General features: G+C 50.1%; 2 protein-coding genes across 3 annotated transcripts in view; one reads left to right on the plus strand and one right to left on the minus strand.

Annotated features, from left to right (window-relative positions):
• Positions 1-12,628, plus strand: part of COG7 (component of oligomeric golgi complex 7) — an 87,049-nt gene extending 74,421 nt beyond the window's left edge. The window contains exons 15-16 of one of the 2 annotated variants that reach the window (XM_044935592.2): positions 9,434-9,577; positions 12,230-12,373. In XM_044935592.2, coding sequence (XP_044791527.2) covers positions 9,434-9,577; positions 12,230-12,238 — 153 coding nt within the window. In that variant the 3' untranslated portion in view covers positions 12,239-12,373. Of the gene's footprint in view, positions 1-9,433; positions 9,578-12,229 lie in introns of both variants that reach the window. The other variant, XM_025275600.3, reaches the window with a different exon arrangement.
• A 6,768-nt stretch (positions 12,629-19,396) lies between these two features.
• Positions 19,397-26,833, minus strand: part of SCNN1B (sodium channel epithelial 1 subunit beta) — a 35,292-nt gene continuing 27,855 nt past the window's right edge. The window contains exons 6-13 of the mRNA XM_006071176.3: positions 26,669-26,832; positions 26,265-26,372; positions 23,724-23,841; positions 22,956-23,031; positions 22,811-22,868; positions 22,147-22,208; positions 20,976-21,051; positions 19,397-20,230 (exon numbers count right to left, since the gene is read on the minus strand). Coding sequence (XP_006071238.2) covers positions 19,850-20,230; positions 20,976-21,051; positions 22,147-22,208; positions 22,811-22,868; positions 22,956-23,031; positions 23,724-23,841; positions 26,265-26,372; positions 26,669-26,832 — 1,043 coding nt within the window. The 3' untranslated portion in view covers positions 19,397-19,849. The remainder of the gene's footprint in view (positions 20,231-20,975; positions 21,052-22,146; positions 22,209-22,810; positions 22,869-22,955; positions 23,032-23,723; positions 23,842-26,264; positions 26,373-26,668; position 26,833) is intronic.

Here is a 26,833-nt window from a genome sequence, read left to right on the forward strand (position 1 = left end):
CATAGACTTGGATTACTGTGACATTGAATGGTTTGCTTGGAAATGAACAGAGATCATTCTGTCGTTTTTGAGATTACAAAAATATTTAATGCAGTATACAGTATGAGTCCGTTTAAAAAAAAGCTTCTATGTATATAAGTGGAAGAAGAAAAGACTAGGGGTCTTCCCTGGCTATCCAGTGGTTAGGACTCTGCACTTTCACTGCCGAGGGTATTGGTTCGATCCCTGGTCGGGGAACTAAGGTCTGTTAAGCTCTGTGGTGAGGCCAGAAAGAAAAGACTGGAGAACGCTCACCACCACTATCAGTCAGTGTATCCACTTTGAAAACAGTTTGGCATTTTATAATAAGAGGGACAGTGTGCATACCCTCAGCCTATCAGGTTACTCCCAGATGTACATCCTAGAACCTCTTCAATAGGTGCCTCCATATATATCTATAAGGATATTTGTGGTGACTTGATAATAGCCACAGACTGGAAGCCACAAACCGAATATCCATCAGCCATCAGTGGGCACCTACATTATGGTGCAGTCAACCAGTCCATTCTGAAGGAGATCAGCCCTGGGATTTCTTTGGAAGGAATGATGCTAAAGCTGAAACTCCAGTACTTTGGCCACCTCATACAAAGAGTTGACTCATTGGAAAAGACTCTGATGCTGGGAGGGATTGGGGGCAGGAGGAGAAGGGGACGACAGAGGATGAGATGACTGGATGGCATCACTGACTCAATGGACGTGAATCTCAGTGAACTCCGGGAGTTGGTGATGGACAGGGAGGCCTGGCGTGCTGCGATTCATGGGGTCGCGAAGAGTCAGCCACAACTGAGCGATTGATCTGATCTGATCTGATGGGATGAAATAGTATGCAGTATTAAAGGTGAACAAGCTACAGCAATACATAATGACATGAATGATTCTGACAAACATATTATCAAGCAAAAGAAGTAAGACAGAATGTGAACAGCCAAAGCTCAAAGGCTTGCTGGGGGATGCAGAGCATGGTACCTGGGATCCTGCTACGTGCGACTGGAGAGGCATGTGGGAGATTTCAGGTCCTGGCAGTGGCCTTTGTCTTGAGCATAGAAGTGGTTGCACTGGCATTGGTTTATGGTTGTTCTGTAAGACATGTAATTTTTTTTATATATGTTCTACCACATGTATGATATATCTCATGACTTGTACAAGAAGAAAACCCAAGATTAGACCCTAGGAGTATAAATTGGTAAAGGTTGTCTGGAGGGTGATTTCCATCAACAGCTAAAGGACACCCATCCTTTTTGATCCACCAGCTCTTCTTCTGCATGTCCATCCTAGAGGAATCCATGTATAAGTGCCCACAGAGGTGCATATGAGGCAGTTCATTGCACAAAATTACAAAACCCAAATGTCTATTACTCAGGGAGTAGATAAGTATATTGTGATGTATCCATAATGTTGAAAAATTCTTTTTGATTTTCTTTATGGGAGGTAGAACTATCTGTACCTAGAGATAAGGTCTTCAAAAATACGGATTTTATATATTGTTAAGACAGAAAAGATCTGTTATTGTTAAGACAAAAAAGCAGATACAAAATAATTCATGCAGTATTATTTCTGTTTTGAAAATACCCCCACCTTGTCTATTTCTACATGTATGTTTGCATGTAAAAGTATTGAATATAGATCTGGCAGAATATGAACCAAACTCTCTTCCATTGTGGTTTGATGAATTTCTTTAGTATTATGTTTCGATTCCTTTCTAATTATCTTTTGTGTATCTACTGTAGGTTTTTGCTTTATGGTTGCCATGAGGCTCACATATAATATATATATACACACACACATACTTCAGTATATTTTAAATTGATAGAAACTTACACTTGAGTGCATTTTTAAAAACTCTACATTTTTACCTCCCCCATCACATTAAATTTTTTATGTCATATATCTTTTTGAGTATCCCTTGACTAATTTTTTTAGTTAATTTTGCCTCTTAACTTTCATACTAGCATATTCTGCCTTAACTATATATTCACCTTTTACCAGAGAGATTTTTATTTTCATGTTTTCTTGTTATTAGTTAGTGCCTTTTCTTTTCAGCTTAAAGAAGACCCTTCAATATTTCTTACAAGGCTGGTTTAGTAGTGATAAACTCCTTTAACTGTTACTTGTCTTGGAAACTCTCTCTCTTTCAGTTCTGAATGATAACCTGAGTGATAGACTGTTCTTGGTTGGAAGTTTTTTCCTTTCAGCACTTTGAATATATCATGCCAGTCCCTCTGACTTGAAGAGTTTCTGTTGAAATATCAGCTGATAAAAAAAATTAGCTGATAATGTTATGGGGTTTCCTTGCATATAGCAAGGTTTTGTGTTTTCTTCCCCCCATTGCATTTAAGATTCTCTCTAACTTTTGACATTTCACTTATAAAGTCTGTTGGTGTGGTTCTCTTTGGGTTCATCTTATTTGGAACTCTGTGTCCTGGATCTTGGTTTCTGTTTCCTTCCTCAGGTTAGGGAAGTTTTCAGCCATTAGTTCTTGAAATAAATTTTCTGCTTGTTTCTCTCTTCTCCTTCTGGGACCCCTATAATGCAAACGTTATTCTACTCGATGTTGTCCAATAAGTCTCTTAAGTTATCCTCACTTTTTAAAATTCTTTTTTCTTTTTGCTGATCTGTTTGCATGAGTTCCACTGCTCTGTCTTCCAGGTCAGTGATTCGTTCTTCCGGTTCATCCAGTCTGCTGTTGAATCCCACTAACTAATATTTTTCAGTTCATATTCTTGAGCTCTATTATTTCTGTTTGGTACTTCCTTGTATTTTCTCTCTTTTTGTTGGTGTCCTCACTGTTCATCCATTCTTTGCCCAAGCTGGGTGACCATCTTTATGACCGTGAGTTTGAACTCTTTTTTTTTTTTTCAATGTCTTTATTTTTTTTTTAATTTTATTTTATTTAACTTTAAAATATTGTATTGGTTTTGCCATATATCAAAATGAATCCGCCACAGGTATACATGTGCTCCCCATCCTGAACCCTCCTCCCTCCTCCCTCCCCATACCATCCCTCTGGGTCGTCCCAGTGCACCAGCGCCAAGCATCCAGTATCGTGCATCGAACCTGGACTGGCTACTCGTTTCATATATGATATTATACATGTTTCAATGCCATTCTCCCAAATCATCCCACCCTCTCCCTCTCCCACAGAGTCCAAAAGACTGTTCTATACATCATTGTCTCTTTTGCTGTCTCGTATACAGGGTTATTGTTACCATCTTTCTAAATCCCATGTATATGCATTAGTATACTGTATTGGTGTTTTTCTTTCTGGCTTACTTCACTCTGTATAATAGGCTCCAGTTTCATCCACCTCATTAGAACTGATTCAAATGTATTCTTTTTAATGGCTGAGTAATACTCCATTGTGTATATGTACCACAGCTTTCTTATCCATTCATCTGATGGTGGACATCTAGGTTGTTTCCATGTCCTGGTAGACTGTTTCATTAAGGCATTTTTCTCAGGTTCAGTCTCTTTCTTTCATTTGGAAACTTTTCCTCTGTTCCCTCATTTTGCTTGACTCTCTGTGTTGGCCTCCGTGTAACAAGCGAAAGAGCCCGCTCTCCCAGGCTTGAAGGAATGGCTTTGTGTAGGAAATGAACCTTATCACTCAGCTTCACCCTAGCTCTCGGTTGTCTCTTATACCTCTGTGGTTGTCCAGGAAGCCTGGTTTGTTTCTTGATGGGTCCCAGGATGTGCCAAGACCTGTCTGTTCCTAAGGGGGTGATTACATTGAACGCCCAGATTCAGGCTGATGGGAAGCCAGATCCGCAGGTAACAGCTTTTAAAGTACGCAGGGGCTGCAGTCATGGACCCTGCTGCCCTCCAGACTGGAAGATCTGGTCTGGAGGTGTCTCGTGGGCGACAGCTGCAAGAATGGGGACTTAGAGGGGTGTGGAAGCTCCTTGCTGGGAGGCACCAGTGAGCAGGGGTAAAGCCAAGGGAGGGGGCACGAGTGATGTCTCCCTGCCTGCCTTCCCAGAGGGCACCTCTGTAGCCCGGGTGGCAAACCTGAGGCCAGTCCCGCAGGTTGAAGCTTCAGGACAATTAAATGGGCCTTTTTCACATGCAGACCGGTTGTGTTACAGTCTCCTGTGTGGTGTCCTGGGTGTGGTATCCTGCCCAGAATACCACAGCATTTTCTGATAGAAAAATGTTCAGCATTTTCTGAGGAAAAAACTCAGTGTTTTCTGACAGAAAAAAGGTTTTTTGTCATAATGCGTCAGAGTCTACGCCTTAGAGTTGATGTGTTTTGTATTGGTGTCACAGCATAAAAGCATATTACAAGGCTTAAGAATTCAGGGTCTCTTTATAGAGTTATCACTGCTCTACACTGAATGAAAGCCACCGTGCTTGTGTTTGATTGGACATCCCTTTGGTGTCCGTTGTTTGGAAGTCAGTGATACTTGCCACTGAAATTCACATCCATAGACTTATTATATACTTCCATGGAACTTTGTTTTTAAGTGACACTATGCATACAGACTTCATTTCTATGTCTATCAAGAAATGTACTTAATTCTCCGTGTTATCCTTGACTCTTTAAGGGCTGTGCTATAATGAGAATATGTTCTGTCTTACCGTTAAACTCTAATTACATATACTAAGACCGTCCTTTGGATCCTATAAATGTGAATTTTGATGTAATAACTGCTAGTAAAATTATACTGAAACAGTAAAAAAAAAAAAAATTAAAATGACTTTCTGATTGCTATGGTCCTGCAGGGCCCAGGAGCATAAGCCCCTCTGGTCATCAGAGTCAGGCAACCTAGGCGTTCCCTGTGGGGAACCAGGGTTGGGAAGGAGCACGGGGGGTGGGCAGGACACACCTGCTTTTAGTGGTGCAGAAGGAGAGCGTGGTGGGGGAGGAGGGGCCCACACCCTCAGCTTTCAGGAGGCCATGTCTCTGCATGCCCCCTGTGCCCCGAGGGAGGGGGAGAGTGCAGAAAGGTGTTTTCCAGCACCTCTCCTCCCCCAGGATATTCCCTGTGCCTCTAGCTGAAGCTTTAAGACTAGCAACTGAATTTCCTTCGTGTGTAATCCGGTCACCTCTCAAACTGCTGCCTTTGCTCTGGTTCCCAGGATGAGTCTCTGTGTTTGAGCTCCTCAACAGGAGTATCTCAGATCCCCACAGCACCCCCGGGTCCCACTGGTTTCAGAGCCAGATGTTTTGGGGACCGCATCTGACTGGTGCCGGTCCCAGGGTTGGTGCGCCGGATGTGGGGCACAGACAGACCCTTCGCTCCTCAGGGAGGGGCTCTGCCCGTGAGAGCCCTCCCTGCTGTGTGGGGGTTTTGGTGAGGCTGTATCTCTGCCTCTCCGAGGGGAAGAAGTGAGTTCAGGGTCTTCGTGTGTCACCATCTTGATCCTAAGTGATTTTTATTTTCATCTAATGGCTAATATACTTTTTTTTTTTAAGAGGAAGATCTCTTGTTGCCTTCCCCTTTTATTTTTTAATTAAAATTATTTGTTTATTTATTTCTGGCTGCACAGCGTCTTTGTTGCTGCATGCGGGCTTTCTCTAGTTGCAGTGAGCAGGGGCTACTCTCTACCTGCGGTGCTCCAGCTTCTCATTGCGGGGGTTTCTTGCAGAGCACAGGCTCTAGAGCGCGCACAGGCTCAGTTGCCCTGTGGCATGTGGAGTCTTCCCAGATCAGGGGTTGGACTGTGTCCCCTATATGGGCAGGCAGAGTATTAACCACTGGACCACCGGAGCAGTCCACTAATATGCTTTTTAAGTTTAAAGAAAAATTTTAGGGGCTTCCCTGGTGGTCTAGTCGTTAAGAATCTGCCTTGCAATGCAAAGGATGCTGGTTTGACGCCCGGTCCAGGAAGATCCCACATGCCTCAGGGCAGTTGAGCCCGTGTGCCACAACTGCTGAAGCCCGTGTGCCCTAGAGCCTGTACTGCTCAACAAGAGAAGCCACCGCAGTGAGAAGCCCTAGCGTCGCAACTTGAGAGTAGACCCTGCTACCTGCAAATGGAGAAGGCTTGTGCGGCAACAGAGACAAAGCACCACCAAAAGTAAATAAGTGTTTTGTTTTAAACTGCTCCCAATATAAAACAAAAAAAGGAAAACCTTAAAAAAAAATTTTTTTTAACTATTTTTCATGCAACTTTCCATACACACACCCAAGTCATGAGACTAGTACAGTGAAACCCAGACACTTATCACCTGGGTTTAAGAATGGCTTCTTCTTGTTTCATATATTCTGCTCACATTTTTTGCTAGAGTATTTAAATCAAATCCCAGGCATCATGTTATTTCATTTAGAAATACTTCATTTAGAAATACTTCATTTTGTATCTTTTACTGGTAAGGATTAAATTCAGGTTCACATTCTTTGGCAAGAGAATGTAGTGCTGTATTTATTGTCTGTTGCCTTATATCAGGAGGAGCATAATAGCTTATTGTTTCACTGCCGATACATATATAGAGATTTAGTGAGTATGTGGTTGTTTCCATTCACTCACTTAAATGTTTATTAATTGTTTACCATGTGCTAAGCTCTGGGTTGAACATTGTTAAGAAGGAAAAAAAACCTTCCAGCCATAAAATAGCATTGTAATACTGGTTGAAACCATAACAAAAAAAAAGAAGCCGACCTGGGTAATTTTTTGTTTTTAATCTTTCATTCAATATGTTACTATGAAAATTTTCAAGCATACAAAAAATTGGAAAGAATTACCCAGTGAACTAGCATTCCAGATCAGATCAGTCGCTCAGTCGTGTCCGACTCTTTGCGACCCCATGAACCGCAGCACGCCAGGCCTCCCTGTCCATCACCAACTCCCGGAGTTCACCCAGACTCACGTCCATCGAGTCAGTGATGCCATCCAGTCATCTCATCCTCTGTCATCCCCTTCTCCTCCTGCCCCCAATCCCTCCCAGCATCAGAGTCTTTTCCAATGAGTCAACTCTTCGCATGAGGTGGCCAAAGTACTGGAGTTTCAGCTTTAGCATCATTCCATCCAAAGAAATCCCAGGGCTGATCTCCTTCAGAATGGACTGGTTGGATCTCTTTGCAGTCCAAGGGACTCTCAAGAGTCTTCTCCAACACCACAGTTCAAAAGCATCAATTCTTCGGCGCTCAGCCTTCACAGTCCAACTCTCACATCCATACATGACCACAGGAAAAACCATAGCCTTGACTAGACAGACCTTTGTTGGCAAAGTAATGTCTCTGCTTTTGAATATTGCTGTCTAGGTTGGTCATAACTTTCCTTCCAAGGAGTAAGCGTCTTTTAATTTCATGGCTGCAGTCACCATCTGCAGTGATTTTGGAGCCCCCAAAATAAAGTCTGACACTGTTTCCACTGTTTCCCCATCTATTTCCCATGAAGTGATGGGACCGGATGCCATGATCTTCGTTTTCTAAATGTTGAGCTTTAAGCCCACTTTTTCACTCTCCACTTTCACTTTCATCAAGAGGCTTTTGAGTTCCTCTTCACTTTCTGCCATAAGGGTGATGTCATCTGCATACCTGAGGTTATTGATATTTCTCCTGGCAATCTTGATTCCAGCCTGTGCTTCTTCCAGCCCAGCATTTCTCATGATGTACTCTGCATAGAAGTTAAATAAACAGGGTGACAATATACAGCCTTGACGTACTCCTTTTCCTATTTGGAACCAGTCTGTTGTTCCCTGTCCAGTTCTAACTGTTGCTTCCTGACCTGCCTACAAATTTCTCAAGAGGCAGATCAGGTGGTCTGGTATTCCCATGTCTTTCAGAATTTTCCACAGTTTATTGTGATCCACACAGTCAAAGGCTTTGGCATAGTCAATAAAGCAGAAATAAATGTTTTTCTGGAACTCTCTTGCTTTTTCCATGATCCAGCGGATGTTGGCAATTTGATCTCTGATTCTTCTGCCTTTTCTAAAACCAGCTTGAACATCAGGAAGTTCACGGTTCACATATTGCTGAAGCCTGGCTTGGAGAATTTTGAGCATTACTTTGCTAGCATGTGAGATGAGTGCAATTGTGCAGTAGTTTGAGCATTCTTTGGCATTGCCTTTCTTTGGGATTGGAATGAAAACTGACCTTTTCCAGTCCTGTGGCCACTGCTGAGTTTTCCAAATTTGCTGGCATATTGAGTGCAGCACTTTCACAGTGTCATCTTTCAGGATTTGGAATAGCTCATTCCTGTCCCCATATTTTTTCTTTTCTAAAGATTTTATTGAAGTACAGTTGATTTACAGTGTTGTGTTAGTTTCTCATGTACAGCAAACTAATTCAGTTATACATATATATAAATTCTTCTTCATATTCTTTTCCAGCATTTTAACAGTGAAAGTTTTATGAAGCAGATGGTTAAACAGCCAATAGGAACTTTTTGGCTTAGATACGGGCTTCCCTGGTGGCTCAGATGGTAAATGTAGGAGACCTGGGTTCAATCCCTGGGTTGGGAAGATCCCCTGAAGAAGGGAATGGCTATCCATTCCCATATTCTGGCCTGGAGAATTCCACGGACAGAGGAGCCTGATGGGCTACAGGCTTAGATACATGATAAGTAGGAGGAGATTTAAAAATCGTTCCCGTGAGGAAATTGAACTTCCGGAACTGTGAAGTGATGTGTCCAAGGGTCACCCGCCCAGTGGGCTAGAGCAGACCCCTGCAAGAAGGTTGCAGGCTCCCCGTGTTGTGGTCCTCTTTCCTGCTGGAGGCACCTGTTTTGGCCACAGGGAATTGGGAGATCTTTGGAAGCAGCTGGAGCTGCTGTGGAGTCATGATTCTGGGCAGAGGAGGCACGTGCTGCCCAGGTGTGAGTGCTGGGCCCTAGGAGGCTCCCCGACTCCCTCTGACCTGGGTTACAGACAGGGGGGTCAGCTCCTGGTCTGCTAGTCCGGCTCTGGGTGGGTCATCTGATAGGCGCAGAAGTCCTCCTGGCCTGTGTGGCTGTATTGGCCCCCAGACTTTGAGACCGCTAAGGTTGTCCCACCTCACCTGACTGCTTTCTCTTCTGAATCCTCATTATACTAAGTCAATACCAGTTGACCTAAGATGTAATTGTCTTCTGTTTCCTGTGTTGCCCACCAAGACCGTAGCTTTGTATATACATGCGGCACCTATCATGGCCCTGGTCACCCAGAACAGCCCTTTACGAGCTGGTGAAAGTGAATGTTTTAGTCACTCAGTTGTGTCTGACTCTTTGCAACCCCATGGACTGCCACCCATCAGGCTACTCTGTCCATGGGATTCTCCAGGCAGGAATACTAGAGTGGGTTACCATTTCCTTCTCCAGGGGATCTTCCCGACCCTGGGATCAAACCTGGATCTCCTGCATTGCCTGCAGATTCTTTACCGTCTGAGCCACCAAGGAAACCTGTGCAAGCTGTCAGTGGGCAGTTTTTCCTGACCAGGCTCTGTTTCTTTGGTGACGACCGTCTTTCCCTCTCCAGGGGACGAGCTGCCCGAGCTGGACAACATGGCCGACAACTGGCTGGGCTCCATCGCCAGAGCCACGATGCAGACCTACTGTGATGCCATCCTGCAGATCCCTGAGCTCACCCCGCACTCCACCAAGCAGCTGGCCACCGACATCGGTGGGTCCCCGTGGTGGGCGGGGGAGGGCCGGCTTTCCAGGAAGGTTGTCCCAGGGCTCCTCTCAGCTTCAGCTTGGGGTTGGTCTGGGAAGCTTTGTTAAAAATGTGGATTCTCCAGTCCCCGCCCCCAGAGGCTCTGATGTGACAAGTCTGGGTGGAAGCCTGGGCACCAGTAGTTTGCCAGATGTCCCCGGGGATTCTCACAGCTGCCAGGGCTGAGAGCCGTTCAGGGGTGCCTTGGCAAGACAGGCTGGGATAGGTGAGGCAGACTGGTGTGATGCTGCCCTGCCCTGCCTTGCCTTCTGTTCATCCGTATAATCATCATCCAAACCGACGTTGATTAAGTGCTCACTACAGGCAGGCATGCAGGTCCTGAGCCAAGCTCTCATGCCCATTGTCTTATGCAATCTTCAAAACTCTCCTGTGAGGTCGGCGCTCCTGCCTTCAGCGCTCTGATAAGGAAACGGGGGCACAGAACACTTGCGTCACAAGGCCACCCCACCAGGGTCGCCCTGCCGTCTCCACCTGAGTACCTGCCTGATTCCCAGGTCAAGGGGCGTGTGCCCATCTCCTCCTGCTGGCGCATGTCCCTGGAGGTGATGCCACCCGGTGGGAGGTGCTCTGAGGTTGGGGTGCAGCAGGCAGGCAGTCAGAGCATCTCCCCACCCTCTTGGTATCATTCCAGTGACTTGCCGGCTCTTTCGCTGGAGGCAGCTCTTGGAGCGGTCAAGGGATCGAGTGGTAGGAGACTTGAAGAGTAGCAGCCTGGGGACCCAGCCAGGGCTTTGACCTGACTGAGCACAGGGCCAAGCCAGCCTCTGGTTTTGCCAAAGCAGAAATAGAAGTGAGATGCTTTCCTCCAGGTCACGGGGCAGTGAGCGACGGAGCCAGGTCTCGAACCCAGCTGCGTGACCCCCCTCTCTATGCTCATTCGTGATCAGCTCTCAGCAGTTAGAGAGCAGTGGCCAGCTCTCGTCATCTCACGGGGCACGTGTTCAGAGAAGAGATGAAGAGGTTCCCTTGTTCATCAGTGGTCCCTGTTAGTACAGGCAGGAGCACTGAGGGGAGAACCAGCAGAACTAGCGAGTGAGATTTGGGGGCAGCCCCTAGAGTTCACTTGTCCATATGTTGTCTTCCCTCACTGTTCAGCTCCCATCCAGATCCACCTCCTCACTCGCTCAGTGGTGACTGAGTGTCTGTTGCAAGCAGCCATCGTGCTAGGAGATGGGATAGAACCAGAGCGGTCTGGACAGTTCCTGTGCTCACTGAGCTTCCACCATGAGGGAGTGAGTGTGGGCTTAGGGCCCAGGAAGCTGCCCGGTGGTAACACAGGAGGGAGTGGTGAGGTCTGTGGCAGCACATTGACACCTTAGAGACACAAAGTTAAACATTGAAACAAAAGCACTCTTGCTGTCTGGACAGAAGATGTTGTGGTAGATTGTGGGCTGCCACTTTGCAGGTCCTGGCCTGCAGTCGAGGGGAGTGCACAGTTTTATGGGTGCACATGGGCCGGAGGCAGGTGTCTGACCAGTTGGTGGTGCCCTTCCTGGGAAGTGGCTTGTCTGAGGGGGACGTGGGGTCAGGCATCCAGGACAGAGCAGGCACCGTCTACAGACTGCCCTGAGCTGGGTCTCGGAAAGAAGACACAGGGAAGATAGAGCCACGCTGGAGCTCCAGCCTAGTCGGGGAGGAGAGATGGACATGGGCAGTGATCAGAAAGTAGGGAGGAACTTGCTGGGTGATGTGTCTCCCAGCCCCTGGGAGCAGGAAGAGAGGGAGGAGCCGGAGAGGGCTGACCACGCTGCCCAGGAAGGATGAAGGGAAAGAATGCCCAGTTATTGACCACCTGCATCATATGGGGCGTGTTCATGGTCCTTGTCCCTCTTCACCCCTGACCGATGCTGCCTGAGGGTACTGACTGCCTCCAGGAGTTGAAACAGAGACACGAGAGGTCAAAGGAGTTACTGAGGTCACCCCGACCTTGGAAACCCCGTTTTCTCTTCCACTCTGCCTGTGCTGCCTGAGCTCGCCTGCCAGTTAGGATGGGGGATGCTGCTTTTCAGAAGAACAGGCCCCTCACACCCCTTTCTTGGAGACTTTCATCAACTGGGGCTGGGGGTGGGCTCAGGAATCTGTCCTCACTTGTACCCCAAGGGGTTATATCTGGAAGTTGTGGGAACCACATTACACCAGGGATTGCCCCCAGCACCATCTGCATCCCCCCTGTAGAGGCTCTGCTGGGGGGTCTTTGGGAACTGCTTAGATAAACCCTGTGTCTCCTGACCCCTTGGGTTTTCCATGTGGTCAGTGGGGGCCACTGGGGAGCAGGGCTGGGAACCCAGGAGTTCTCAGTGTAGAGCTTCAGCTGAGGTCAGCGGATCGGGCTGCAGAGATGAGTGTGTGGTGGCGACGTTGGCAACTCCTTCATTTATTTAGAATCCCTAGACCTGGGCCTGGGCCGAGCTCACAGTCATATTTGACACGTCCTGTAAAACACCCTCAGAGTGAAGGCCCATGGACTGAGAGCAGATCTGGCAGCCAGCATCGGGGGGGTTGGGGGGACGTCTTGTTTCTTACTACGGGGAGGCCCTTGGGGCTCATCTGCTTGGTGCTGAGTCTGTCTGTCTGTTTCCATCTGCTCCCACCCCACAGACTACCTGATCAATGTGATGGATGCCCTGGGCCTGCAGCCATCCCGCACCCTCCAGAACATTGTGATGCTCTTGAAGGCCAAGCCCGAGGACTACAGACAGGTCAGCAAAGGCCTGCCCCGTCGCCTCGCCACCACGGTGGCCACCATGCGGAGTGTGGACTACTGACCCCCATGCTCCTGCTGACGAGTGTTGGGGCCACAGAACTCTCCGGAATGGTCTTGCTCTAAAAATCCACCTGGCATTGGCCAGAACTTGTTTCAAAAGGACTTGGTTCATTTGTATAATCAAAAAAAAGCCTGTAAATTAGAGGTAAATTATTTATTAGGAATTCTCAGATAATTTTTAAAAATGATTCCATCTTGAAAGTGCAATTAATAAATTCTGTGAAATGAAAGAAGGCCATTTTCTTTCCATTTTTACTCAGTGAATATTTGGGTGCTTCCCACATGCTGTGCTGTCCACACTGGGGATTCGGCTGGGAAGGAGGCTGAAGCAGGGAGGGAGAGAGAATTAGCAGATAAACTGACTAAGGTCTGGCTTCCTTGGTGGCTCAGTGGTAAAGAATCTGCCTGCAATGTGGGAGACCCAGGTTTGATCCCTGGGTTGGGAAGATTCTCTGGAAAGCGGCATGGCAATCCACTCCTGTATTCTTACCTGGAGAATACTATGGACAGGGGAGCCTTTTACTTTCCTTTCTGACTAAGATCATCCAAGATGTTAGTGCTGGGGGGCCCAGAGGGCATCAGGTGGCAGTGGCCTGGGAAAAGCTGGACGGGCAACCCCAGGACCTAAAGGATGAGGGCTGTGCGTGGTGACGAGCTCTGGAGGAGTGCTCAGGCTGAGGGCAAAGGCGGACCAGGCCCTGGGCATGTCCATGGTCAGCAGTGGAAGTGGGAAGCTGGAGATAAGGTCAGGGAGGAAAGAGGTACAGATCATAGCAGGTCCTGCAAGCCATGGTAAGGACTTTGATTTTCCCTTTTTTAAAAAACCCGCCAGGTGATATAGATTCTGTCAGGTTTTTTTCTTTTTTTTTTAATTAATTTTTGACTGAAAAGCCCCGTTGCTGCAGGCGGGCTTTTCTCCAGTTGCAGCAAGCAGGGGTTACTCTTTGTTGTGGTGCTCAGGCTTCTCATGCAGCTTGTCTTGCTGCAGAGCACAGGCTCTAGAGCGCGGGGCTTTAGTAGTTGCTGCACGTAGGTTCAGTAGTGGTGGTTGCCCGGTTTTCAAGCACAGGCTCCGTAGTTGTGGCTTGAGGGCTTAGTTGCCATGTGACATGTGGGATCTTCCTGGCTCAGATTGAACTCGAATCTTCTGCACTAGAAGGCGTGTTCTTTACCACTGAGCCACAGGAAGCCCTCTATCAGGTTTTCTTTCTTTTTTTTTTTTTGTCAATAGCTTCTGTATCTGTTAAGATTTTAGTTGGCTATAAGTAACAGAATAATGTAATTTGAGTGACTTAAATAAGAATTGATTTTTGCTAGTAACAGAGAGTCAAATGGTGATGGCTATGGGCACTATTTAGTGGCTGGACCGAGTCAGGACCAGCCTCTCTGTGATCTTGACGTTCTGCTGTGGGTGTGGTGCCTCATCCTCCTGCAACTAGGTACAGCATCTGCATCCAGAGAGGAAGGAGGCAGAGAGGAGGTGGCCGAGCAGCAGTTCATCCCTTCCAGTGGGGAGGCAAAGGCCTTCCCAGAGCCCCACCCGTGACTTCCTCCCAGGCCTCATGGCCATGTTGGGTCGCCAGGCATCTCCCCAGCTGCAAGCAAGGTGGGAGCACAGGAGCAGGACTGACGTCCGCCAGGCTGGACAGCTCTGCCGTGGGGCGTCCTGTGTACTGTGGGATGTTGAGTAGCATCACTGGCCTCCACCCACTGGATGCCCGAGTTGTGACAACCAACATGACAACCAACAACCTCCAGACATGGTCCAGGAGGCAAAACCACCTCTGGTAGAGAAACCCTGGCTTAGACCATGCAGGATTTCTTGCCGCCTGAAAATTGGGAGAAGGGCAGGCAGCCGAGTCCCTTGCAGGCTCCTTTTGAATTGAGCTGCACCATGTTCTGAGCCTGGGTGGGCTTTCATTGTCTCCTACCCATTGCCTCACATTCCCGGAACATGGAGCCCAGGAATATTTCACGCACAAAGGAACTGAGGCTTGGAGACATCTAAGAGGCTTGCCCAGAGTCACTCAGCGGCCATGTGCAGGGCTGGTAGCCCAGAGGTGTTGGCTCCACCTAATCCCACCCAGGTCAGCCTGCCCGTGCCAGCCCCTTGGGAGTGGCACTGCTGTGATCTCAGCCTTTGAAACAACCCCACTGGGCTGCCAGGGCTGTGTCTCCCTCTGGGTCTGTCTCCCAGGGAATTCCCACACCTTATGTTCCCCATACCTTTGGAAACAGTTTGGCTGGCCCTAAAAGAGCATTAGCTGCAAACTTCCACCGAGAAAAATATTTTGGTTTCTCACGTGCTGGATCACAGACATCCATGGTGGGGATCAAGCCTGGCTCCTCTCTCGAAGTGGGAGCTGGAGACCTGGAAGGTAGACAGTGCTGCTTTGAAGTGGAAACCTCTTTGCAGTGACCTCTGCCAGTGTCGGTGAGTGCCACTAAGACCGGCTCAGGCTTGATTCCAGCTTTGCTACCGTCCAATTGTGTGACCTTAGGAAAGTCATTTATCTCTCTGAGCCTTGTTTCCAAATCTGGAAAACAAGGGTCATAATGGTACCTAACTCCTAGGGTTATTTGAAGAATGCTTGAGATGAAATGAAGAGCTTCCCTGGTGGCTCAGAAGTAAAGAATCTGCCTGCAATGTGGGAGACCAGGGTTGGATGCCTAGGTGGGGAAGATCCTCTGGAGAAGGGAATGGCAACCCACTCCAGAATTCTTCCCTAGAGAATTTCATGGACAGAGGAGCCGGGCGGGCTGCAGTCCATGGGGTCCCAAAGAGACACAACTGAGTGACTAGCACACTAACAGCACACAGTAGGTGTACAGTAGATGCTACTTTCATAGCCCTCTAGCACCTGTAATTTACCTTTCCACTGGGGATAGTGGTGGGAATGACAGAGCGCCATTCCTGGGCAATTTTGGAACTACTAATTTTTCAGGCTGTGATAGGACCCCAGGGTAGAATAGAATACCCCTTCTCCCCTCTAGATCCGGAGGGGAGAGTAACGATCATCTGCCTGACTCAGAGCCTGCTCTCAGAGGTGGGACCATCATCCATCTTTCTCCAGCCCTCCGTACTCCCCAGGAGAGACTAGCAAGTAATGCGCACATCAACCTGGTCCTTTTCTCCCATCTATAAGCAGCTCTGGGGGCTGGAAGCTCCTCCCACTCCTGCTCCCACATGTCTCTGAGCAAAACCTTTCACCAGAGTCTGTAAGGGGCTATCTGCCATAGGCCCCTCTGGGCGACCTGGGCAGCATCTCCCATCCTCAGTCACAGTGATTGGTTCAGGATTAGCATGTGGCCCAGGCTGATCCAAATGAGCCTCAATCTCAAAATTTTTGCTAGGAAGTTTTCTTCCTATTGTGTTGCTGAGCTGAGGGAATGGATTCTGGGACTAAAAGGGAAAGAAAAGCTCATGGAGAGAAAGTGTGTAAGACAGATGTCAACACAGAAGATAATAAAGCCAGCAGCTGGAGAAATCACTAGATTGAGCTGAACCCCTGGATACACCCTTGCCTGAAATCCCTGGACTTTAATTAAAGAACCAATGAATTCCCTTTTTAACTCAAATTCAAATTAACCTGTGACCAAAAGACTGGTAAAAAGAGTTAGATAATAATCATTGCTTTGCCCCATAGCCTCAGATGAGATAATAAATATGAAAGTCCTGGGCTCCTCTGAGGAACTGCTATTCTAATGATCATTGGTATTCTTATAGCAGCAAGAGGATGAGGCTGGAGTCTTGCCCTTGTCGCCTACGGTAATAGCAATCTAGTCTAGCACCTTACCTCTCCAAGCCTCAATTTATTTACTTGTAAAATGGGATGATCATATTTCTCAGTGGTTATGAGAATTCAATGAAATAAGACTTACAGTGTACACTTGGCCTGGTGCCTGGCGTGCGCTAAGTGTTTGATACAATCCAGTCATTGTTTAAAGACAACAACAAATAATAGTGAGTGTGGTGACAACTACCACTGCTAATCATAACAGCCCTAGTCGTGCTAGTAAGTGTGATAATTACCAAGAATTGTTGACTCCAGCCCGCAGACTTGGTCTGCCTCTGAGCTGGGAAACCTGGTTTCCCCCAGACCCGCCCCACTCAGTCCCTAGCAATGCTGCCTTTGACTGGAGTGGTGCCGCCTTCCTCCACAGGCGCCATTGAATGGGCATTGAAAGGGAGCACAGCTTGTTTGCCTTTCAGGCCAAGGACTCAGCTGTTCTAGACCAGCAGGGCTGGGACGCCCTGGTCCCAGGCTCTGAAGCCTGCACTCATTCACCACCAGGGCTGGCAGGTGACGGCAGGGCCCTGCAGTGGTCAGCTGTCTGCAGCTGCCAGATCCCATGCTTTGTTAACAATGGCTCCTGCTTCCTCTTTGGGAGGCCGATAGTATGGCCATGTTGTTGTTTAGTTGCTAAGTACATCATGAGAAATGCTGGACTGGAAGAAACACAAGCTGGAATCAAGATTGCCAGGAGAAGTATCAATAACTTCAGATATGCAGATGACACCACCCTTATGGCAGAAAGTCAAGAGGAACTCAAAATCCTCTTGATGAAAGTGAAAGTAGAGAGTGAAAAAGTTGGCTCAAAGCTCAACATTCAGAAAACGAAGATCATGGCATCCGGTCCCATCACTTCATGGCAAATAGATGGGGAAACAGTGGAAACAGTGTCAGACTTTATTTTTCTGGGCTCCAAAATCACTGCAGATGGTGACTGCAGCCATGAAATTAAAAGACGCTTATTCCTTGGAAGGAAAGTTATGACCAATCTAGACAGCATATTCAAAAGCAGAGACATTACTTTGCCAACAAAGGTTGGTCTAGTCAAGGCTATGGTTTTTCCTGTGATCATGTATGGATGTGAGAGTTGGACTGTGAAGAAGGCTGAGCGCCGAAGAATTGATGCTTTTGAACTGTGGTGTTGGAGAAGACTCTTGAGAGTCCCTTGGACTGCAAGGAGATCCAACCAGTCCATTCTGAAGGAGATCAGCCCTAGGATTTCTTTGGAAGGAATGATGTTAAAGCTGAAACTCCAATACTTTGGCCACCTCATGCAAAGAGTTGACTTATTAGAAAAAAGACTCTGATACTGGGAGGGATTGGTGGCAGGAGGAGAAGGGGTCGACAGAGGATGAGATGGCTGGATGGCATCACTGACTCGACAGACATGAGTCTGAGTGAACTCTGGGAGTTGGTGATGGACAGGGAGGCCTGGCATGGTGCGATTCACGGGGTTGCAAAGAGTTGGACACGACTGAGCGACTGAACTGAACTGAACTGAAGTCATGTCTGACTCTTTCGATCCAATGGGCTGTAGCCCACCAGGCTATAGGTTGCGATCTTTAGCAATGAAAAACACAGGAAGCTCAGTTAAATTTGAATTTCAGAAAAACAATGATTTATTAGTATAATGTTGTTGTTATTCGGCTGCTAAGACATGTCTGACTCTTTGCAACACCCTGGATTGCAGCATGCCAAGCCTTCCTGTCCCTCACTATCTCCCAGAGTTTGCTCAAGCGCATGTCCAGTGAGTTGGTGATGCTATCCAACCATCTCATCCTCTGCCACCCTCTTCTCCTTTGCCTGCAATCTTTCCCAGAATCAGAGTCTTTTCCAATGAGTCGTCTGTTTGCATCAGGTGGCCAAGATATTGGAACTTCAGCTTCAGCATCAGTCCTTCCAATAAGTATTCAGGGTTGACTTCCTTTAAGATTGACTGGTTTAGGTTCAATGCACGATACTGGATGCTTGGGGGTGGTGCATTGGGACGACCCAGAGGGATGGTATGGGGAGGGAGGAGGGTTCAGGATGGGGAACACATGTATACCTGTGGCGGATTCATTTCAATATTTGGCAAAACCAATACAATATTGTAAAGTTTAAAATAAAATTAAAAAAAAAAGATTGGTTTGTTTTCTTGATTATATTAGTACAGTATGCCCTCAATATTACATGGATGCCTACTAAAAAATTAATTTGCCTATCTAAAGTTCCAGTTTTGGTCTTCCCTGGTGGTTCATTGTTTAAGAATATGCTTGTAGTGCGGGGACACCAGTTCGATTCCCGGTCCGGGAAGATCCCACCCACCACAGGGTAACTAAGCTAGTGCACAACTACACTGCCTGTGCTCTGGAGACTACTGAAGCCTGCTCGCCCTAAAGTCCATGGTCCACAACAAGAGAAGCCACCACGATGAGAAGCCCGTGCACCATAATGAGGAGTAGCCCCTCCTTGCCAAAACTAGAGCAAGCCCGTGTGCACAACAAAGACCCAGGCGGCCAAAAGTAAATAAATATTAAAAAAAAAAAGTTCCAGTTTTACTTGGTGGCCTGTATTTTCTCTGGAGCCCCTAGGAACCATGTCCCCATCACCCTCAGACCATGTGATTCTGCGGAGGGGCCAAGGGGCCTTAGGTATGGGCAGGGTCTGATCAATTCCAGCAGCATACCAATAGGGCACACTGATTGGTTCAGAGGTAGGCACGTGACCCACTCAGTGACCAATGAGAGTCAGTCTGGGAGCTTGCTGAGACAATTGGGAAAGAGAGGCTCTCTCCTAGCTGGGTTTGCCAAGCTGGAGATGTGAGTTTGCAGTTGCAAATGGCCCTTTGCTGCTATAATGTAAGGCGAGCCTGCCTGGGAAGGCAGAGAGAACAGACATCATTTGAGCTGCCAGAGATGCTTGTGCTTAAGCCAGTTTTAAGAATTTATCCCACCTTACCTGCTCTCTTGGTTCTGGAAACCCAAAGAAATAAGTTGGACAACATTGAAAAAGACATAAAGCCACTGTTGTGGCTTTCAGGGTCAAGTTGTCTTTCAGGGTCAAGTTGTCTTTCAGGGACAACTTGAAAGAAACTTAATCACCAGCTTGGGCCTCTCCTTGGCCATGTCTCTGCTCTCAATTCAGCACTGATGCCCTTCTACCCACCAGAGATGTATCAGGGCGCTCTGGATGCTCAGCCGGACAAAGAAGAAAACTAGACTCTACGTTTTCCACTTTTATTTTCCAGAACAAAACATGTGCCACCTGGCAGGACCCTGATGCCTGCTCTCCAGCAGCTCTGCCCTCACTCAACCCATTCACCAGGTCAGCTGAGGCAGGAAGGAAAAGAAGGCTCCTTTTGGGGTTAGAGGGCACAGCGTGCCCACCTGCCTTCAACTCTGGGGCAGATGGTGACTGGCACTGGGAGGGAAGTGGCCTGGTTCCAGGGAACAGTGCTTTGGGTCTCAGACCCCAGGCCAAGGGTCAAGTCAGGTTGGGGGTGTGGGCAGGAACACAGTTCCCGTATCCATACCAGCACCATGACTCCTCGGAGCCCTCAGCCTGGGGCTGGCCAAGAGCTGCCAGCCTCTCTGTAGAGGGACCTGGACTCTGGCCTTGGGCGATGTCTCAGCTGCTCAGGTCCGAATTCTTGGCCCACTGAGAGGGGCAGGGCAGGCTCTAGATGGCATCCCCCTCGCTGTCAGACTCAATGACGTCCAGCGGCTGCAGGCGCAGGGAGTCGTAGTTGGGGGGTGGGGTGCCCGGGATGGGCAGGTTCTGCTCATGGGGGTAGGCCCCCACGTCAGGGCCGGGTGTGGCCAAGTCTGGCTGGAAGCCAAAGTTGGTGTGGGCCTCCACCAGCTCGGCCACAGTGGGCGGTGGGCCGTCATAGCGAGCCTGGGCCCGCTTCTGCCGCACGCTCTTGGCAAGGGCCACCAGCTTGATGATGGTGATCCACACGAAGTCGATGATGATCTCCCCGAACTCGATGAGGCAGAGCACCGAGCCCCCCATCCAGAAGCCGAACTGTCCGCCCAGGTTTGAGAGCAGCCAGACGATCTGCAGGGAGCAGGGGGGTGAGGGCCTGACCACAGTTGGGGGGTTGGGCCACAGATCTCTGCCTCAAGCCCAACCTCACGGCTTCCTGTGAGGTGAGTTTGTGGCCGGAAAGGGAGAAGAGGTGATCATCTCAGCCCAGGGAAGTAATCTGGGAGTGCCTATGGGACCTTCCTGCTTCCCTGGTGGCTCAGCAGTAAAGAATCCGCCTGCCAGTATTGCGCCCCAGTCCACTGGGTTGCAAAAAAGTTGAACACGACTGAGCAACTAAACAACAAGTAAGCAAGTGTTAATCTCTCAGTCTTGTCCGACTCTTTACGACCCCATTGACCGTAGCCTGCCAGGCTCCTCTGTCCATGGGATTTTCTAGGCAAGAACATTGGAGTGGGTTGCCAGTTCCTTCTCCAGGGGATCTTCCAGACCCAGGGATCAAACCCAGGTCTCCCGCATTGCAGGCAGACACTTTACCATCTGAGCCACCAGGGAAACTCATAAACAACAAGTTCAGTTCAGTTCAGTCACTCAGTTGTGTCCGACTGTTCGCGACCCCATGAACCACAGCACACCAGGCCTCCCAGTCCATCACCAACTCCTGGAGTCCACCCAAACCCATGTCCATTGAGTTGGTGATGCAAACAACAAGGGACCTTCCTAATTCCTCTGCTGGGCTCTGGATCCTCCCCACCCTCAGGCTGCAGGGTGGAGGGGCAGCAGGCAGGGCTGAGGTGTCAGGAGCCCCCAGACTCACGTTATTGGCTGCTGACTCTTCAATGGTGCGATAGTTGAATTCTTGGAAGTAGATATTGAGCTTGACAATCCCCTTCCTGCAGGAGGCAGCAAAGGGAACTGGTGCCCTCTCCCCAATACACACACACACACACACACAGCAAAGGTACCCTCCTCTGGCTCAAGCTTCCCATGTGCCCACTCCCAGGAGTGGAGAGTCCAAACAAGAACCAGGAAGGGCCCCTCTAGGCCTTGGGGCCACAAAAGGCACCTCTGCCCCTCACCCATTCCATGCATCTCTTTCTGAACCAGTTCTCCAAAGGACCTGAGGGCCAAGACAGTCCTAAAGATTGGCTCTGGGCTCCTCTCACCCACTCCCAGTACAGTAGACTTGACATAGAGTCCTAGGCCTTGGCCCACTGTCAGGGGACCCGGGGCAGGGAAATGTGGTCAAGAGGGCTTCCCCCTTACACCTGATGGTCCTCAGAAAGGTGATGCTCTCTCATACCTCCAGCCTTCTGCTGGGACATCAGCGCCTCTTCCTATTTGTCTAAACAGTTACTCCTCCTCCTTAGGGGATTAGCTCAAGGGTTACCTCCCTACACAGATCTTCCTTATCTCTCAGAAAGAAGGGGCCTCCTTCTCTGCTGGGCTCCTGAGAAAGGGTACTGTGCAGACTACCACCACCAAAACCCTGTTCATGTATCTCTGTCCTCTAGACTCGAAGCTCCTGATAGAATGAAAGCTCCTGTCTTTCTTGTGCTCAATGCCTGGTTGTGTTGAATGGATGGAAAGATGCATGAATGGATGGAGGTTGGGTGGGTGGATGGATGAGTGGAAGAAGGGAAGGATGGTTGATGGAGGGTGAATGGATGGATGGATGTGAGTGGATAGATGGATGGGGAGAAGATTGGAAGGATGGATGATAGATGGATGGGTGGACGGATTCAAGGATGAAAGGACCGGAGGGATGGATGGATGAATGAACAGGTTGTCCTTTAGGAAATGGTAGGTTCTGAGCCCCCCTGGCTGGCCTCTCTCTCACTCCCAGTACTTCCTCCTCTAGGCTTGCTTCTGGATCTGACCAGTGTGAGAAGGTGTCTGAGCAGCTGCCCTGTGTCCAAGCCCCTCCCCCGAGGCTCTGGTTTCTCCTCTTTCCTGCCCTCCCTGGCCGGTCCAGACTCTGAGCTTACCTGCTCAAGGTGATATTGCTGCTTTGGTCCCGCTCCTGAGACAAGACGTGGAATATCCAGTCCTGGAACCCAAAAAGGCAGCTGAGAACAACGGTGCCCGCAGCATCCCCTCCCAGCCATGGGCCCTGCTACCCGTGGGAGGCAGACCACAGCCCTGGGGACTGTGTGTGCGCACAGGGAGAGAGGGGAAAGGCACTGGGTCTCCAGACTCTTCCCCACAGGCCCGGCCTCCCTGCTTCAGTTCTCACCGCAGGCCCTCACACTTGCTGTTCCCTCCCAGGCTGGCTCAGCCCCATCCTCCAGTTTCAACTCAAATATACCTTTTTAGAGAGGTGGGAAGGGGGCGGTCTTCCCTGACCACCCTGTCTAAAGTGCTTTCCCCCAGTTACCCTTCCAGCATCTGGTTTACTCCCTACACAGCCCCTGGAAATGATCTTATTTCTGTATATCGTCTGTCTCTGCAGCTGGAAAGTAAGCTCCGAAAGGGCAAAGGACGGTCTGTCCCATTCACTGCCATGTCCCCCGCACAGTCCTTGGGGGACACGGGTGGAAGGAGGCGGGGCGGGAGTGGACGAGAGGTTCCCAACAGCCTGCAGACCTCTGGCCACACCTGCCTCCCATCCGAAGCTGGGCGGCCAAGAGCTTGGCCGCTCCCCTGACTCACCTCGGAGGCCTCGGAAGGCCAGACGGCCATAGAGATGGTCATCTTGTACTGAGTGTCACTGGAAGAGAGATGGCAGCACATGGTCACTGTCCCCGCCCACCCTGCCTCCACACCCGCCCCGCCCATCCTGTCTCGGTGGACTCACTTGCAGGACTCCTTACAGGCGTAGATGCAGGTCTCCCTCTGCGCCATGCTGATGCGCAAGGCCGAGTAGCAATGGGCTGGGTGGGAGGAGGTGGGGGGGAGAGATTTTGAGCCAGGTTTTCTGCTTTGAGCCTCTGGCCACCCTCTGATCTCCTGGCCCTGAGCCACCTAAGGCCTGTGGTTAGGTTGAGTGGGGAGCGTTGTCTCGATCCAAACTCCCCTTGTCACGGAAAATCACCCACCCTGGGTGCCCCCTCTCCAGCCGTTTGGCCCCAGCTTGGCCAGAGGGACCCCTTCCCCAGCACCCCAGCCCCAGCTCAGGAGGATCAGAGCAGCTTTCCCTCCACCTGTCACGCCTGAGCCTGGTGGGGGGCAGACTAGGGCCAGCAGGTCACGTGGGGAGGGATGAGTATTGGAAGGGATTAAGTTCTTCCCTCCTGTCCACACATGTTAGTTTTAACAGGTGCTGGACTCCCTCTGCCACTGACAACATCCATCGGTGTTTGGATGACCCTGGCTCAGTGTGAGTCCAACAGGGGCTCCCCTTCTGGTGACTTCAGGTTTCAAAGACAAACTCTCTCCCGAACTTACACGTTTCACGTGTACACTTGAAAGCATCGGGGAGCTGGGAATGGGGAGAACCAGGGCGAGAGGGGCCATGGATGGTGAGGACTCATGGAGCCCCCCACCTGCCGCTTGCGGGCACAGCCTTTGTGGGCAGAGGCCCAGCGGGCTGGGGGCGCCGGTCCCCGGGGGGCTCCCCACTCACCCCAGTCCGGGAACTCCTGGTTGTTGCAGTATTTCCTCTTGTGGGGCAGCGGGTACAGGTAGTGGCCACAACCACATTCCCGAATCATGTGCTCCTGGAAGCAGGAGCGAATACAGGCCTGGGGGGTGGGAAGGGGCAGAGAGAAGGCAGACTTGAAGGTGATGTCCCCACCTCCGCCCAGGGGGACGGGGCCCAGGGCGTTGGATGCCCAGGCCAGGGGCTGGGGGAGCCGAGGAGGCGCCCCTCCCATGGAAAAGGGTGGCGAGGTGGCTAAGCTTCCTCCCCCCTACCCCCCGAGGTGGGAGGTGGCTGTCCTTCCCTGTCTCTGTCCCCACAGAAGGACTCAAGCCAGAACCCAGCTCTCTGAGGCTGGCCCCACAGATGACACGGGGTTGTTCCAACCCTAAAGCTATCTCTCAGGGACTTCTCTCAATGGTTAGGACTCCATGATTCCACAGCAGGGGGCGTGGGTTTGATCCCTGGTCAGGGAACTAAGATCCCAAATGTGTCCACTGTTTCCCCCCAACAACAAAAAACAGCTAACTCTTAAGAAAGCTCTTGTTACAAGGCTGCCAGCAGCCTTCCAAGCCATTTACATGGAAGGACGCAGAAGAGAAAGCAGGCAAGCTCGCTCTGTGCTCCTTCGTCCTGGAGGGAAACACTCAGGGAAGGTGAGAAAGGCGATCCAAGTGCTCAGTGCAAAGGAGAGGAAGTGACCTTCTATGGAATGTCCCCTGGTTGGGGGGGTGAGGGAAGCGGGGGAGTGGACCAGGCCCCTGTAGGCTGGATGAGATGAATCTATAATTTCTGGGTTTTCAGGTCCAACCTGGTTTCAGTCCATTCAGAAACGAGCTACGTGTTCTGGGGCCAGACCTCCCCTCCGAGCCTCAGTTTATTCCTGTTGCTCCTGTGTCTAAGGCGGGGAGGTCAGCATGCCGTTAGGCACTTGGAGAATGGAAGCAGTAGCTCATCACGGCTCTCCTGCCAGGTTTCCCAAGTCCTCCTCTGGAGGGCTTCCTGCTCCCACCCTTGCCAAGGAGCTCGCATCCTCTCCCCTGCTCTCCTGCCTGCAACTTCCCAGTCCATTGCATCTGGTGCTCCGTTCTCCTCTGTGAACCTGTAGGCTCCTCGCGGGAGGAAGCGGGGAGTGGGCGGGGGTGGGTGGCAGATGAAATGGCATGGCTGGGAGGAGGGGGTCTGGGGCAAGATCGGGGGCAGTGGGTCAGCAGGGAGCTCTGGGCCAAGTGTCCAACATTCACTCAGACCTCACTGTCTCACCTGGAAGGTGGGGGCCCTCTCCAGGGTGGGCTAGGGCGGGGCCAGGGCTGGCAGGCAGAGTGCCTGACCAGGGCCTGGGGCTTTGCCAAGGTCTCTGTCCAGACTGGTGATGGCACTGCACAAAACGAGACCTGGGGTTTCTCTGGAATGGGGTTTCCAGGGCTGGGGACTGATGCCTTTGTGGCCTCCTTCTCTGTGCTCCCACCGCCCCCACCCCCGGCTGCCTTGTCTGTCCATCTGTCCCTCCAGAGGCTTAAAGACTCCTCAAGTTCTCCATCGCAGGCAGAAGCCCTCCGCCAGACAGAAGGGTCGGAGTGAGCGGTGCATGGGGTCAGCTGGACAGAGTGGGCAGGGGGGGACAGTGGATTCCCGTGTCTAAGACGAAAGGGAAAACCACACCCTGCTCAGGGCTCTCAGACACGGAGCTAGACACTGGGCTGCCCCCCAGCCATCCTGTGTCCTCATCCACCAAGGCAGACTGGACTGGGAGAGAAAGTGTCACTGTGAGCGGTCACTTTGGTCATCTTTGCAAAGAGTCAGTCTGTCCTGTCCTCTGGGGCCAGGTCTGAGGCCAAGCCTCGTGGCTGACCTTGGAGATCAGGATAAGAGGTAAGGAAGCCCCAGCTGCAGCAAAGGGGATTAAGGCCAGATACAAAGAGGGACTTAGGAACACTGATGAGGCATTTGGACTAGGGTCTATAAGCCCCAATTTCCTCATTCTTAATAATAGCGTCTACATCTTGGTATTGTTATGAGGATTAAATTATTTTATATATATATATAATATATGTAGAATATATATATATGTAAAAAAATTTATATATGTAATGCACATGGAACAGTGCCTGCCTAGCATGATAAGCCTGCTATTATTAGTATATTATAATAATAATGATATAGTATAATAAATGCATATACAATAAATGCTGTTAATAGCATATTAATATATACTAACAATAATTAATAATTATTGTTAGAATATTATTGCCTCATATGGGTACTGAAAGGATCAAATGATTGTTTAATCCATGTAAATCCTTAATACACACAAGAGTTCTTTTTGGGAAACCCCAGAGCAAAACCCCAAGGCCACACCTGCCAAGCAAGGACAAGAAGTGGCCAGACCCGGGCCCTGGTAAGAACCAGGACCAGACTGGTTCCCTAGCCTCCAGGGAACCTTGTGGTCCCAAAGATCCAGCAGAGCCAGCCTTGCTGGGACCAGCTTTCCCAGACACCTCAGGCCTCAAGCCACCGTCATCCCACCTGGATGGAGTAGGTCGTGTTGTAGCTGCTGTAGAGGTTTTGGATGGGGACGTCAGAGCCGTTCTTGGTGCACTGGCTGTAGGGCTCACCCTTGCGCTGCAGCTTGTCCTGTGTGAGAGGTTGTTTGTGGGGACCCCTGGTCACCCCTAGGAACCCCCCTCTGTTCCTCCCTCCCATCCAGCAAGTGGGCCTAGGGGATGCTCAGAGGGGCTTGAGGGCTGACGCCCCAGCAGGTGCCAGGGTTGGGGGGCACTCATCTTCCCCCAAGCGTGGGGCCCGCTGGGGTTCCAGGCAGAAGGTGAGGCAGGAGTGAATGGTGGGGAGGTCCAGGGCTTGGGGAGGCCCGGAGCTGCTCCTCTCAGGCCCCTGGAGGTGGGCGCTGGGCAGACAGCCTGCAGGCATACCACAAGCACCCCGATGGATGTCTCCATCCCCGCCATGGCGTAGATGCCCTCTTCCTTGATGAAGGGGTATGACCTCTGCTCGTGAAGCATCAGCCGGGCGCCAGCCGTAGACGTGAGGAAGGGGACGTAGTCTTCCTGGCCCATGTCCAGGATCAGTTTTAGGCC

Source organism: Bubalus bubalis, chromosome 24 (assembly GCF_019923935.1).
Source record: "Bubalus bubalis isolate 160015118507 breed Murrah chromosome 24, NDDB_SH_1, whole genome shotgun sequence".
Classification (NCBI taxonomy): domain Eukaryota; kingdom Metazoa; phylum Chordata; class Mammalia; order Artiodactyla; family Bovidae; genus Bubalus; species Bubalus bubalis.